The sequence below is a fragment of the Anoplolepis gracilipes genome, chromosome 9 (assembly GCF_047496725.1).
Source record: "Anoplolepis gracilipes chromosome 9, ASM4749672v1, whole genome shotgun sequence".
Lineage (NCBI taxonomy): Eukaryota > Metazoa > Arthropoda > Insecta > Hymenoptera > Formicidae > Anoplolepis > Anoplolepis gracilipes.
In genome coordinates, this window is record NC_132978.1 from 11,944,511 (window position 1) to 11,960,044 (window position 15,534).

The window sequence follows — 15,534 nt, forward strand, 5'->3', positions numbered from 1 at the left end:
AATACTAATTATCTCACGTTATCGTACGATGCGTCATGAGCAGCAGATTGACGTCATCAGCATGTTTATATAATACAATCTATAAGTGTGAATGAGTTATTCTCTTTGTCTATAAAAAATATATATGATATGAAAATATATATTATAATTGTAAGATAAAATGTGTGTCTATGAAGATTTTATTTGCAATATTTTACAATAAACGATATACATTTGGATTGACTTAAAAAAATGAAATATTACAAAAATATTTTAATAAATATACATATATTTCTTAAAATAACGATTATTGTGACAGATGAACGAATAAAATGAATTATATGAGCAAATTACTTGAGTTAGGAATTATATAAATATATATCAACACAGTTTAATGAGTATGTCATAAAAAATATCGTGTAAAATTCAAACAATATTTTTATAATTTCCTATCAATGGCTTTAATCTCCTGAATTTGGCATTACGTAATATATTATCATAAATGTTGACAATACCTCTAAACTATTGTGAAACATATACATATATATATATATGGCTTTTATCACACAACAAATTCCCTAAAAATCTTTTAAAATAAAACTTAAATATTATTTACAATTCCAATAATAGATATTTAATTATTATATCTCTTATCATATTAATTAAATATATTTCTATTAGAATTACTATTAATATATTTAGCATATTTAATATGTATATCTTTAAGCATTACAAGTTATTTCAATATAGCCATCTTCCATTAAGAGCACAAAATAGAAAATTGGCGACTATTTATTTAATATTATATTTAATAAAATCATCATAAAAAGCATGTAATGAAAACTTTTCAATATTTTATATGAATGCAAGTATAGTTAATTTTAATAGGAAATGATTAAAATGATTAAACAAAATTATATTTTTTATCTCAGAGGAACTGATGAAATAGATGTCATAGATGTTAATGAAGACGGTCCAGAACTAAGATTAAGTTTATCCAATTCTTCATCTGCTTTGTTGTTTTTTAGATCCTGCTGCGTGTACAAAAACTTGTTCCATTCATCAATCCTTGGATGAGCTAGATGCTATTTGGAAAAAAATGAAACATTGTGTCCTCGTAATAAATTTCATTAGCAAAATATATATATCATCAGATTTGTTATGCAAAGACTAAAAAAAATTTTCAAAATAATCATCACACGTACCTCGGCGACGTCATAAACCCATATTTTACCCGTGTCATCTCCGACAGTAACGTGCAATCCGCTTGGCGTCCATGATACTCTATTCAGAGCCGGACACCCATCGACAACAACGCTAGCGGTAGGTACCTCCGTATCCTGGTTCAGATTCCACAAATCCAGCCTTCCTGAATCATCAACAGAAGCAAAGAGCGCCGGATGTGTTGGCGACCAGGCGACGTCGTAAACGTAGTCGCCATTGTGCTCGAAAGAATAGAGCGGCTTATTCTCCTTAAGGCTCCAGAGTTTAATAGTCCAATCAAGGGAAGACGTTAGGAATAGATGGGAGAAATCTATTCCGCCCTGTACTGCGTGTGCACTAATACCGGTAACCGGTCCCTGATGACCTTCGTATGTTTCTGTCAAGCCGGCACGGTTACCGTGTCGGCAGGCTATTTGACATTATTGAAATCGTTAGTAATTTTTCGTAAAAAATATATACACATAATGTGGCATATTATATATTATATAATACATATAATACATATTATATGTATAAAATATGTATATATACATAAATATGCCACATAGACAATAGCATTTACCTGAATATACAGTTCCATCCTCGCTTCCCATGACAAAATTATTAACGTCACCATGCGGAAAGGCTAAGCATGTAGCAGCAATCGCTTTCGATTGCTTCGTATGCAACTCCAATGCTTCCTGCGGTTGTGATAACATATCCAGACTCCATGAGCATAATTTTCCATCCGTCGAGATACTGATCAGATTGTGTGCGTTTTGTGTTCCAACGACGCTCAAGCAGTATACAGGGTGCTGCAAGATAAGTAACAATTTTCATAGTCAGAGAGAGAGAGAGAGAGAGAGAGACAAAGTTAACTACTTAATTAATAATTAATTAACGCATCGCAAAATGTAATGAAACACTTACAGTGTGCGCGGTAGCAGATAGGGGAGTACGCTGTATGGGAGTTCTCTTCTGCACTCGATTATCCCAAAGTACAATCTGGCCGGAATAGGTACCACCCAGGATTAAATTCGGGTGGAATCTGGCAAACGTGGTAGACATAACGGGCGATTGACAGTGAAAGATAAATTCCGGGGTTGTTTTCTTGAATTTCGTGTTCCAGATTAGGCACACTCCATCAGGATCGTTGGGAGTGTCGTCGTTGTTGTTGTACGAAGCCGCTAAAAGCTCAGGGAATTGGGGCGACCAATCCATAGAGGTCACACAACGATTACGGGACCATCGTTCGCAGATAAACGAACGATTTAACCAAAGTCGTTGATGACTCTTCTCATCCCTGTAAATGCAACGATTATAAATTTTGTATAATTGTCGATAATTGAGCAAAATATATCTTTGAAACAATTATAATTATAGCTTATAAAAGGAAAGATTGAAAAAAATTGAAAAATTTTTTAAATGTCGCTTTTTATACTTACATTCCATCTTCATCCATAGTACCAGTATAATCAGTGTAAATGTCGACTGATTCGCCTAATGCTCTTTCTACAATCCTACTAGTGCGATCGAGGAATCGTTGGAAGTCCTCGGACAGAATAATCATTTGCTTCTCTTCTTCACTAAGCTCTCGTACTTTGGAATTAACAAAAATATAAAGATTTTTGATCGTTAAATGTAAGATTAATGTAAAGAGATTAATGATTTTACTCACCCTCTTTCTTGGGTTTTTCTTTCTCTTTCTCTTGCTCTACTTGTGTCACGGCAGGCTGGACTTCTTTAACTTGCGGTAATCCATGAGGGAGAATTCCTGGTGGGAGCTTACTTTGGAAACCATCCATGTGCGGCAAGCTATTTTCTTCGTCTTCGGCTTGGCCATCATCAAATGTCAAAACTGTGGTGAATAAGCTGGTTCCGCTGTACCCTAACTTTGATGTAACTAACTATCTAGCTACTGATCTATCTATGTTTACTTAATTTCAAAAATATTCTAACAAATTTATTGAATCTTTCAGAGATGCTTTTATTATTTAAAAAAAAAAAGGAAAACAAATATTTTGTAAATATAAGAAAAAATTGAACAATTTTCATAATATGTACAGCAATTTGTCATTTTATATATACATCTACGAGAGAAACACAACACTATGCATTCTACTAATCCATAAATTCTAACATTAATTTCTGCAACATCTTTATATCTGTTTTTACATTTCAAGTGCTAAAATTTACATGCCAGCATATCATAAAAAAAAGAGTTTATGCTCATTTCTTTAAAACATAGTAAAATATGTTATTTAATATAAATTGCATAGGTAGCTAATTTGCAATCTTTAACAACAAACTTTTTTTAAGAAACAACATTTAGAAGCATTGATAAACGCTATATTGATTAATGTATCATGCTAAAAAAATTTAAAATTTAATAAATGCATAAAAACGAAATGTTATATATTGTATAATGAGAATGTGAGCCTAGACGAGATCAAAATTAGACATATATACGAAAGGTGGACTGGTTATTGGAATACTACCATAAATAAAATTAATTTTAGATATATATTGGTACCATTTTATTTTTTCAATTTTTTTCAATTTCTCTCCACCCTTTGTTGACATGCAATATCAATGAAATGGGACAATATATAGGAAATATAAAGAAACACAAACGTGAATATTCTAATTAAGAAAATATTGATTTCCCCTTTAGCCGCTATTTATTTGCTATTGTTTAAATTGTCATATAGGAATCACGCGTATAGCATGACAATTATATGTATATGAAGTTTCACCATTTCTCTCTTTTTTAGTATTAACATACATTTTGCAAATATAACGATTAATTTGATGAATAAATAGAATTTGTGAAGATTAATGAACAATGAAGTTGGAAAAGAAGTGAGCTTTAATATTGTGGCTATAGCTTTTTTTAAACTAATATAATAAATAAATACATATAGAGTGTGGAATAAATTAACGCATCTTTCCAGGTCTCATGCAGTGTTAATTAAATTTACAACAGCTACGATAATGGCAACGAATAAAATAAAATCTAGAATTTTATCACTTTAATTCTCAAAATAATAAAGAAATAATAAATGTGTAATAACAAAATCTCTTGATTAAAGTATCAAATCTTAAATATCGTCAGTTATCAGATATCAATTTGCAATATAATTCACTGCTTTAAAAAATAACAGTGCTATAAACATTTCAATTTTTGCACGTGCAACACTTAAAGAGAATTTTTCTTGAAAAGAGAAATAGAAAATAAAGCATCTTGTCAAGCAACTTGTAAATATCAGCAGTAATTCTCTCCATTCAGTGCAAAATAAAGCAAAAACGACAAATTACAATAAAAAAGTTATGTGAAAATTACTTTTAGATGCAACTTTGAGTAAAAGTGTGAATATTATGAGCATGTCCGTGAAATAATTAGGTAGAGTGAATCGTCCTTAGAGAGGATTACCTACCTGTAAATTCGTCCTCCCATTCTAAACCAGGATTTAGATTGTACTCGTCTTGAAGGAGGGAAAAGAAAATGTCAATCAATTTGATATCCTATTTGCCAGAATAGTTTGTAGACTTTTTAAAGTATTTTTCATTAACATTATTGATGCATACTATACATGTACAAAAATTAAAAGTTACTTGAGTCTTTCGTTTAGCATATTAATTTAATCGTGAAAAATTTCTATTGTTGCATCATTCCTTCAATATAAGATTCAAATAACTTCTTCTGATTCTTTTTGTCATGCAAATTACATCAACAATTGTTTAAGAAATTGAAAGTAGAAATTGAAATTATCAAATCATAATATATATTATATATTATGATTGACAAACACAAGCGTACAATATTCCCATTAATAATTGTATGTTTTAAAACATTGATGCACTCTAGGAGGTCAATTCCCAATCCATTATTTATTTTTAATATGCATTTTCACAAGGTTAATAATGTGTCTGTCTTTGTTTAAATATGAGACACAGGAAAATTGAATTTTTGTTCTAAATTCTTCTACATATTTTTAATATATCGAAATATATCAAATATTCTTTTTTTGCATAATGCGTCAATCGATGTAGAACATGACGAGGTAGGATATTTTTGAGGAAAATAAATTTTGCAAAACTCAGTATTCATAAATTTTAGAAAGAAGTTTCGATAACAACTAAAATGAAGACAATTAAGGGATCACAAAATTGAAACGACTTAATTTAATATAACATACTGACATCTCCGACTACTAAATAAAAGCTGTACATGTTCTTTCTGCTTTTGATTCAATTATTCAAAATATTTAAAATAGTAATTACTTTCTAAAAAAAAATCGACTGGCAGCAAAAATAAATGTCTACCAATATTCAACACGATAAAAAATATTCGTACGTAATATGCATATTATTTTTTGAGAATGCTGTACTGCTGTGCTGCGATTTCATATAATTTTTTTTAGATGTTAATTTACTACGCGCCACCCTCGTGCTGTTAAAAAGCAATATTCTGTAATCAAGGAACACATTTTATAAAAAAAATTCCTTTGCCACTAAAAGCTCAAGCAATACATCTTTATATAAAGTATTAAGATCCTTGTGTTATTAAATAAAAAAGTTTGTTAAAAGTTAGTATATATTGAGGATAATGTGTCTAAAATAAATTATTTTCTATCTGATTTTAATTAATATTTCACAACAACACCTTAGCTCTATAAAAATTGCTTCCATGTTAATAAGCGTTATATGTTAGCATTCCCAAAGAGATTTCAGATAATAACCGTGATATTACGCCGAGAACTCTGGAAGGTGCGTTAAGTTGTGACAAGATTTGCCAATGGATATTTTCCTTAAAAGACATTTTGACATTCTTGATATATCATCTAAATAACAATAAGATATGTTATCAAGAATATCATTAAAATAATTGTCAGAGTTTTTATCTTTCCTCATTTTAGTTAATGGTTTAACAATTTGTTCTTTATATTCCTTTGTCAATATTAAGATACAAAAAAGAATATATTTTTTTTCACATGCCTATTGTGTAAAATTAATAGTATAGTTTGTAAAAGATAAGAAAATATTGCTAATCATATTTAGGAACCAGGGACGTCGAAATAACCATCTTAATTTGTACATGCTCTTTGAGAGTCAAATATATGCAAATAGATTTGGGTCATGTGTCTGATAGTAGATTCTTTGAATAGAGTCGGGATGTCAGATAAATATTTGGAAAATAACAGATACAATAAATAAGAACAAAGGCACCCAAAAATAGATAAACATAACGAGAGGAAAGAGTCAGAGTCACAGAAGAAATATATATAAAAGCGATCCGATAGCGCAAAAACTCGATTAGATTCTGGGTGGAGAGTTGTATTTTTTTATTTTCCTGTATTTTTAATAGAATTTTTTCTATTTATTTCAAATTCAAAGAGATATTTTTTAGACTTTGCTGTATTTATCCTGAGAAAAAGGCAAATAAAAAACATTATCTGTTATGTTGTGAATATCGAATGTCGAATGTATAATGAAAGTTTTTGATAGACTAGGAACAATATATGTTATGTATATACTTTAGCAAGCGAATTTGAAGTCCAATTTTTCTTACCTTAATGCGTTCGTTTTAGTAAATAATTTGGAATAACATCTATAAAGTTTAATCTAATGATATATCGCGTTAATATATTGCTAAAAATTAATAATCCTAATTCACCTAACAAGTTTTTCTTTAGAATAATCATTGCCTTAAAAGAGCAATAAACCGAATCCAAACTAAACCTAATTCTGAACCTAAAAATTGCTTTCAGAACCAAGAGAAATCATAACTTACCGTAATAGTCGAATGCATGAGCTGAGAAGGGGAGGGAAAAAAATTGTACTTAGTTATGATATATCATAAGAATGCACTACACTAATAATACCTCTCTACACTCAGACCATTAATTTCAAATAAAAAAAAATTTATAGTAAAATTGTACGAAAGTACAAGATTTCTTTTTATAAAAGTATGAGAAAAAATTTAATAACTGTAATATATTTAATAGTTTAAAAAAAGAATATATCTTAGAGAGACAATATATATTTTCAAATGCTGTATATTTATAAAAAAAAATCAAAAAGTAAATAACGATAAAAAAGAACTGTTTATTTTGATATTAAAAAATATTGTGTATTTTGCAAGAAAGACTATAATAATGCTGAATGTAGTTAGGTGGATATAATTTTGTAAGTTCTTATATTGTGCGGTGCTCCTCGATTCCTACGTATAAGAGGAAACGTACATATTCAGAATGTTTATTATTATCATAGGATAATTAATATTTATCTTTCATGTTCAACACTTTCAGTTACTAGCAATTACAGTGTCAATTATTTATTGATTAATATTATGATAATTAATTTTAATTTTTTAAGCTATATTTAATAGATGTGCTCTTTCGAATAAACGAGTTGCAATATCGCACTTACATCCCTTGTCACACTTATGCCCACCCCCCTAAGTCTCTTTCAAAATTGACTTTTTTATTCTTTTTATTTGTATATGGAGAGCAATCATTAATGAAGCAAATAATCTTAAAAGCAATCATCTCCATCAATGTTAGAATACACGTTAGCAATTACTACCTTATAAGGATTAAAAATGCAATAATACAAAATATTAGAGTTATTTTGATATCTTATACATACTTGTCATAGATTATTATAGACTGTTTTGTCATATTGAACTATTTGTGTGTGTGTGTGTGTGTGTGTGTGTAAGAAAATATTGGTAATCATCATTTTGTGAGCACAAATACCAATCCTCTGCCAGCATGAATCATGGTATAAACATTTTGTATCAAAATTTCATTTGCGTTTCAATTTCTTACGTTTTCCCCAAAAACGAGAATGCCTAGAGTTAATGTGCTGTGTAACTTTTTTAATTAATTATTCTGTTAAATTATTGAAGCATGAGTAAGCTTTTTTATAATGCAAGTAAATGATCATCTGTATGTGGAAGTAAAAGAATAAAACTATCTTTGAAATATATTTTAAATAATTATTTGTTTGTAAATAATATCAAAATATATAATATCTTAGTAAATACATAGTATTCAATTATAAATTTCCACATACAAAATTTGTGTAGAATAGTTCCGATATAAAATTGATTAGGTATGTAGCAAGTCATAAGTAATCTTCATGATTCCTCGTTGTCTTCACATAGTTTGGTACATATGAAGAACGAAAAACCATAATGTAAAAAAAACAAAAAAAAAAAAAATGCAGAGCAATGTTTTTAAAAGCATAAAGCACCCCATAGATTCTACATTTCTTCACTTTGACATATCTCTACCTCCTCAATATGTTTCTACCTCTATAATATAATGTCGTACAACAATTATGGAAGGGTAGTAAAAAAGTAGACAGAACATACATAGGTAGTTTGGTGCAGACCCACCTTTCCTGGGACGCCACCAGTCAGTCTCAAAGTAGCCTGCGGAGCAAGAGTGAGTTGGTGTTGTTGTTGAACAGGAGGAGTAGATGGTGTATGCAGAGGACGATGTGGACAGTCCTTGTGTCCAACACCGGATGAATCGATCAGATTGTATCGCAAGACAAGGGAATACGCGTATGTTTAATTAACACCGCAAGATCAGTTAGAAAACATATATAAAGAATTTACTATGTATCTGTATATATTTATGTATATATACATATTTTTTTAGCATTTCCCCTTTAACAGTATGTACTTTAAGATAATGGATTGAACAGTTATTCAATTTTAAAAAAAGAACATTTTCTACAAAAATTTCAATATTATCAAAATTATTGTCATATGATAGTGTCTCTTTTTTTCCTATAGTAAAGTAGGTGGTATAGGAATAAAATATATAGAAATTATATAATTTGTTAATCATTAATATAAATTGTTCATAATTTTTCTTTTACTAGCAGAATGTAAGACTGACAATGAGATTAATAGCAAAACATAATGTAAACATTCAAGAACTAACTGAATTTGCGGTTGTATGTGTCATGGAAATGAAATATGTAAGAACATTGCCACCACCAAAAAGAAACATAATTTAAACCAAACCCAGACTGATTATTATACATATATATATATATAAACGCGCATACTACTTGTTATACCGACTGGTACATTTGTTACACACATAATCTAAGGCTCACAATAAGAAAAAAATATTATTATTCATTTTCAGTTAATACTAATCATAATGTAATAATATAGTGTTGTTTACTTTTAAAGTTAAATACATAAATAATCAGTATATATAATTAAATATATACTAATTAATGTCATAAATTACATGTATTGATTAATGTTTTGCATAAGCATTTTGTTTAATCAATCTTTGATAAATACGTATAATCTTAAACAATTAAAGCACAAAAGACAAGATACTCAATGTTATTTTTTAATGCAGAGTATTATTTGAACAATAAAATATAAAAAATTATATAAGTGTTGAAAAATGTTAATTCCCCATAAATAATATAAAGAAAAATATACAAAATGGTAATTGCACTGCATTGAATTATGAAATTCATGTTTAAGAATATGTAAGTTTCCTCACCACTTGAAAATTAATTATAGAAAACAATTAAAAATTTAAAAGATTAACTCAAACTTAATGTTATTTATCACTCAAAGAAAATTAAAAAAAATTTGCGCTTGTATGATTAATAATATTATTCATTTCATTTATAGTTAACACACAAGAAAATATTGTTGTTAAGACTTTAGTATGTGGTTACAGGTTTGTAAACACAATGTTGCAATTAAAAATGACATATATAATATACTCTCTCTTTTATACACCACCCACTTTACCATAGTCAATCAATCATGTATAAATTCCTCGATTTAAAAACTATGTGTAGATTGATGATGTTTCAGTGATTTTAAAAACACGCATTGTGAGAATGCATAAACTTGTGTGTGAACTTATATTAAAGTAAATATTGATAATCAATGGAATTATCTAGCATAAAATAGCAAGAAAAGAACATTGTTAAAAATTATGTCATATAAAATACAACAATATTTAATACACATCTTGTGACCAATTAATCAATTTCAAAAATCTTCAAAAACAAATTATATTTCAATTCCATCAATATTTATATTTTTAAACGTTGTGAATTTAATATCAAGAAAACGTGTTTTCTAATATCTAAATGTTTCTTTGCAAGATTATGAGTGAGATGTAACACTTATGTGCAATAAATAAATAAGAGAAATATTGACTCACCGTCGTGAGATGTATGCGTTGTCTGAATGGTCTGCGTTTGCTTGCTGTAAACAACTGGTTCTTTTGGTGGAATGTTTGTATGTGCTACAGAAACTATTGTGAGCTCCCGATTCTTCCTTCGACTTGCGCTGCTTTGTGCCAGAGCGAAAGTATAATATATAGTATACATATAAAAATCATTTGAAAATACATATATATAAAAGATGGAAATCATATCAATACCTTTGAGCAGAATTTATACTAGAAGGTTGCAAACTGGCATCTGGTGTAGCATTGGCACTTTGTTCCGGAGTTAAAGAACTCATACTAGATAAACTAGATAGTACGTCTGAAAACAAATAGAAACAGAACGTTAGATAAAAAAATGTTTCAGCAAATAATATACATAGAATAAAATATGTATATTGTATACCTGATACCGGTGCTACACCCAAGGAGGACAGCATTGCATCTATCTCCTTCCGTTGATCTTTGTCAGTGCCAGCAGCTCTGACAGTCGCTTCCTCTACCTATAATCCACAAATCATTTTTATATCACAATAACTATTTTCATACATGTATATATAAACAAAAAATATCTGTTTATAATTAAACACTTATATTTATTTCTTACATCTTTCTGTTCTTTTTCCCTCCTGCGTCTTTCCTTTTCTTCCCTAATAGCTTGCAACTTTGCCTTCTTTCTTTCTAACTCAGCTTTCCGATCAGACATCATCTTGTCGTATAGTGATCAATACCTGAGGAATTACAGTACAAATTTCTAATCATATATTCAAGACGAGAGAGAGAGAGAGAGAGAGAGAGAGAGAGAGGGAGGGAAGAGAGAGAGGGGGAGAGAGAGAGAGAGAGAGAGAGAAAAGAGAATACATATATTTATTTTTAACAAAATACGTTTTAAAAAGATATCAGTATATATGCATCATCCAACTAATAAAGGAAAACAACGCAAATAAAGGTCTGATACAGTTATTGATCTTTCAGCAGTGACGTCAACTTCGTCCAAAATCGTCGGCAAGGCATTAAATCAACGTGAACAGTTTTCTGTTCTTGCTTCGTGATATTGCGAAAGTTTTATCGTTCAGAAAGACATATATAAAAAGTTAATTGATATTCAAGTTCGCGGTACAGACTTTGAACATTGAAAGCCTAGCAATTCGATCGAATTCGAGACTTGGGCGATGCCGACATAACGGTGTTACTTGGGCTTACACGATTTATCGTGAAAATGAAGGTAGAAAATAAAGGTTAGATTTCGTCTTACCTTCTTTATAAACAATGTGTACCTTCGCGTGGCGAGAGAATCGATGAAAATATTTTATTTAATCAATTCTACATTATTTTAAAGATTGACGTGTAATTCCCGGCGATCTTACTCCCGAGAAACCACTTAACTAAGTACCTCTCCGTCGTCCGTCGTCCAAGTGCTGCCAGAAGCCAGAAGGACGAATTGAAGACATCTGCCATCTGCAGCCACTTTTCGGAACTTTGTATAGGATTTGCAACTTGCTCTGTTGATAAAATATATACTTTCAATTTTCAATCATATGTCTAAAGTATTGTAAAATAAATAATTATTATTGTTACAATTGCGATAAATAATATATTATTTAATAATATATAATTATATATAATATATATATATTATTAATCTTTAGAGAACGGGAAGCCAATATATTTTGGCTTTGAACTATTTTCACTTTAAATATAATATATTTTACATAAGGGTTTCTTTGCTAATTCACATTCAAATTTTATTTCTCTTTATATTTTATAAAAAAAAGTTTTTTTCGCACTGTCATTTTCTAATAAATCATTTTCAACTCAAGTTTTTACAGGTTACATCTGTTGATGATATACTCATATATATTTTAGTGAATATTATATTTTTTGGCTATTTTTATCATTCGAAACTAAGATAAAAGATGAACACTTTGATAATTATAATATTATAATACTTTTGTGGAATTTTTCTATTTTTGTTACCGTATCGGACAGGAAGCAAATATATATTGGCTCTATATAAGGGTCTCTTTTATTTTTCATAGTACAACACTATAATAAAAATATAAAAATTCTTATTTCAAATTACAAAAGTTTACGAAAAAATATGTCCGTCCTCTAAAGGTTAATATATAATAATACATTATATATACATTAATATATAATAATACATTATATATATATATATATATATATATATATATATATATATAAAGTAATATATAATAAATGTCGCAATTAATTTTGCTTATATTAATTTTATTAGATATATTGTTTCAACTTAGCTTAAAAAAGAATTGCAATTTTAGTTTTGAAATTTATTCTTTGATTATTTTGATTTAATATGTATATTAGTGAATTTCTCACTTGAAAATGATTTATTAGAAAATGACAGAGCGCGAAAAAAACTTTTTTCATAGAATATAAAGAGAAATCTATAAAATTGTTATGTGTGCTCTCTAAATAAATATGTCAAGCTAATAATCTCAAGCATTTTAAATCAATACGAAATTGTCATGTAAATTACATTGCTCATAGTTAGAAATGTCTGTGTACTATTGAATATATAATACGTTTCAATATATACATGTTTATGATATTTATATTTTTCTTATGTTTGCGTGCTTAGTCTTTTCAGTATTAAAAAAAGAAATATTCAACAACACAGTTATTTTTCTCGCTTCTCAGGGTTTATAGGTCTCACTTCGATCACGTTTCAGGCTCTTAAAAAGGTCGTCAAAATGCTAATCCCAAGCGGCGTGGAAACCTAGTTTAACACATGCCCAGCAGCGTTTAAAAGTTATGTAGTTCCGGTGTATTGTTTCAACGTCGGTTCTTCAGCTTCAGTAGTTGCAGTTTTAGTCTACGTCTGAACGAGACCAGACTCTTATTAGCATTAGTTGTACAGTGATCATCTCGATATTATTTCAAAAAAGAATTCAGTTAGAATATAAAAAATAATATTCAATTACAGAAGAAGAATCCAGATCAAATACATGTATATCGAGAAAAACTATGGGTATACAGAAAACTATTCGATAAGCAAAACGCAAAATTCAATATATTATAAGTTGATCAAACAAATCATATAATTAATAATGCGAGAAAAATATCTGATTGATTTAATATATATAATTATTAGTGTAAATTAGATTGATAAGTATATTGCATTAACATATGTAATTTATTGAATAAAGATACTTTTTTAACGAATTTTACGCTCGCCAATTTCCTTTATTCAAGCAACTTTTTCGGTTAGCGTGTCTCACAAAATTAAATAAATTTAAATAAATTGAATAAATATAATTTTCGATGAATATTAATTTTAATCAATAAAGATTATTTATTTAAGCACTTAATACGCATGCATAATATGACAAAGACTTTACGTGCCTCATATAAACGTATTCTTTCAATTATTTCGCGGGGTGCGAAACGCGCGTTGCAGATATGCATAATAGCGATTGATGTAACAAACGAATAACATACTTTGCCGTTCCCACTCGCTGAGTGCTCGTAAATCCGCATTCGTGATCCCATTCGTTACATAGATTCCCAATCTGTCCGGCTACACGGCTCTCTAAATTGGTACGAGGGCTAGAACTCTCGGTGATCGCATGCTTTCTCCTCCCTTTCCACTCGCGCGCAAAAAAAAAAAAAAAAAATAAAAAAAATAAAAAAAACACGAAAAAAATTGCTCCGCGGGAACTTTCGTAATGCATCGTGTAATACAGAGCAATTGCTTTTTCGTAGAAGCGGGTGCGGTGCGGCGCGCCGTCGAATCCGAAGGGTTAAGGGCGCGGGAGGCATGAAAGACGGGGAAGGGGAGGCGAAGGTGGTTTCGGGATGATCGTGGAGGAACGGGTGGTAGCATCGAGACACACGATCAAAAAGAAACTTCTAAATTCAGCCACGCGAAATTAGCTTGACACTAATTCTACGGGGGAGCATGGGCAAGGCTAAGAAGTCAGCCAGAAAAGATTGGCTTGCGAGGGAAGGAGGGGAGGATTAAGGCGACCTCGCGTGATTCCTCATACCGACTTCGCGTGTCGAAGTCTGATTTGCTTTGTTGAATCAAGTGTACACGGGGGTTGTTCGCTCGCAAAGGCGAGGAGAACGAGATAGTGTGCGGAGAGCCGCCTCCTCCCTTTATATCCACCCGCTCTCTTCTCCCTCTTCTCCCTCTTCTCCCTCTTCCTCCTTTGCCTCCTTTACTCTTTTACCCGCGTCGGCGGCTTCGCTTCCATCATTTTCGTCGGCAATTAGATCGCCGATGGAACTCGTCCGGCTTGTCAGCCTCTCCACCGCTCTCTTCCGCGGGGGTATTTTAAACTGACGTTATCGCTGTTGGCTGACATATCAGCTGCATCTTTATTTAACTCGCTCGTCAGAGCCAGAATTCGTCTGCTTTAAATCAAACGGATCATCGATATATCATTAATTATCTACGTCGAAACGAGATTGAAAGTGGACGCGTCTTGATAAGAATTTCACACAGATATTGTCGAAAGTTAAAATTGTCGTTAAAATTATATCAATTACTTGAATATTTTTGATATTATTCAAGAATATATAGGGCTGAAAATATGAGATTTTAGGATAATACCTGACTCGAATCTCACATTTTGATAACTTGCTTATAATACTGTAAGTTTTGCAATGTACTAAGAAAAATGTTTCATTCTGATTCGACGGTAGGTTTAATCTTAATGGCTAATATATATATATATTTCTCTGGTGTAATTTTCGCCAACGAGTTTCGCGGTCGATAAATAAAGATTTATCGAGCAGTAACAGCCGCAGAGACCATGTAGAGACAATAGATTCGAAAATTATCTCGCTTTGCGGCTTGTTCAATGGAGCCTGAAAATAATAGCTCAAGGAACGTATCTACGATTATTTTTGTAATCTACCGTATAGAGGTGAGTCGATTTATCGTACAGCAGTTGTCGTGGATCTCTTTCGCGAAAGATAGATGAATTGAAATTCTTTTCATCTTGCTTCGTCTATCTGCAACCTGGCCGAAACAACCATTTTCACGTAATGGTAACATAATTTTTTTTTTGTAGATTATATCTTTGACAGGAGAGATAGACATCGTCTTCGCATAAATCAGCTGCGGAGAACC

General features: G+C 30.4%; 1 protein-coding gene across 38 annotated transcripts; it reads right to left on the bottom strand.

Moving 5' to 3' along the window:
- Positions 1 to 157: 157 nt before the first annotated feature.
- On the bottom strand, positions 158 to 11,838 carry Sw (cytoplasmic dynein 1 intermediate chain short wing). Of its 38 annotated transcripts, none has more exons than XM_072899408.1 (14): positions 11,668 to 11,838; positions 11,020 to 11,143; positions 10,819 to 10,915; positions 10,629 to 10,734; positions 10,407 to 10,537; positions 8,588 to 8,701; positions 6,977 to 6,997; positions 4,620 to 4,667; positions 2,861 to 3,016; positions 2,628 to 2,781; positions 2,113 to 2,485; positions 1,766 to 1,997; positions 1,185 to 1,612; positions 158 to 1,064 (listed from the first exon to the last, which is right to left on the bottom strand). In XM_072899408.1, the coding sequence occupies exons 2-14, from the start codon at positions 11,119 to 11,121 to the stop codon at positions 903 to 905; spliced, it is 2,124 nt and encodes a 707-aa protein (XP_072755509.1). In that variant the 5' UTR covers positions 11,122 to 11,143; positions 11,668 to 11,838; the 3' UTR covers positions 158 to 902. The 38 variants fall into 38 exon arrangements, with proteins under 38 accessions (XP_072755509.1, XP_072755506.1, XP_072755505.1 ...); XM_072899405.1 differs by having other exon boundaries at positions 2,861 to 3,040; XM_072899404.1 differs by having other exon boundaries at positions 8,564 to 8,701.
- Between the last annotated feature and the right edge of the window lie 3,696 nt (positions 11,839 to 15,534).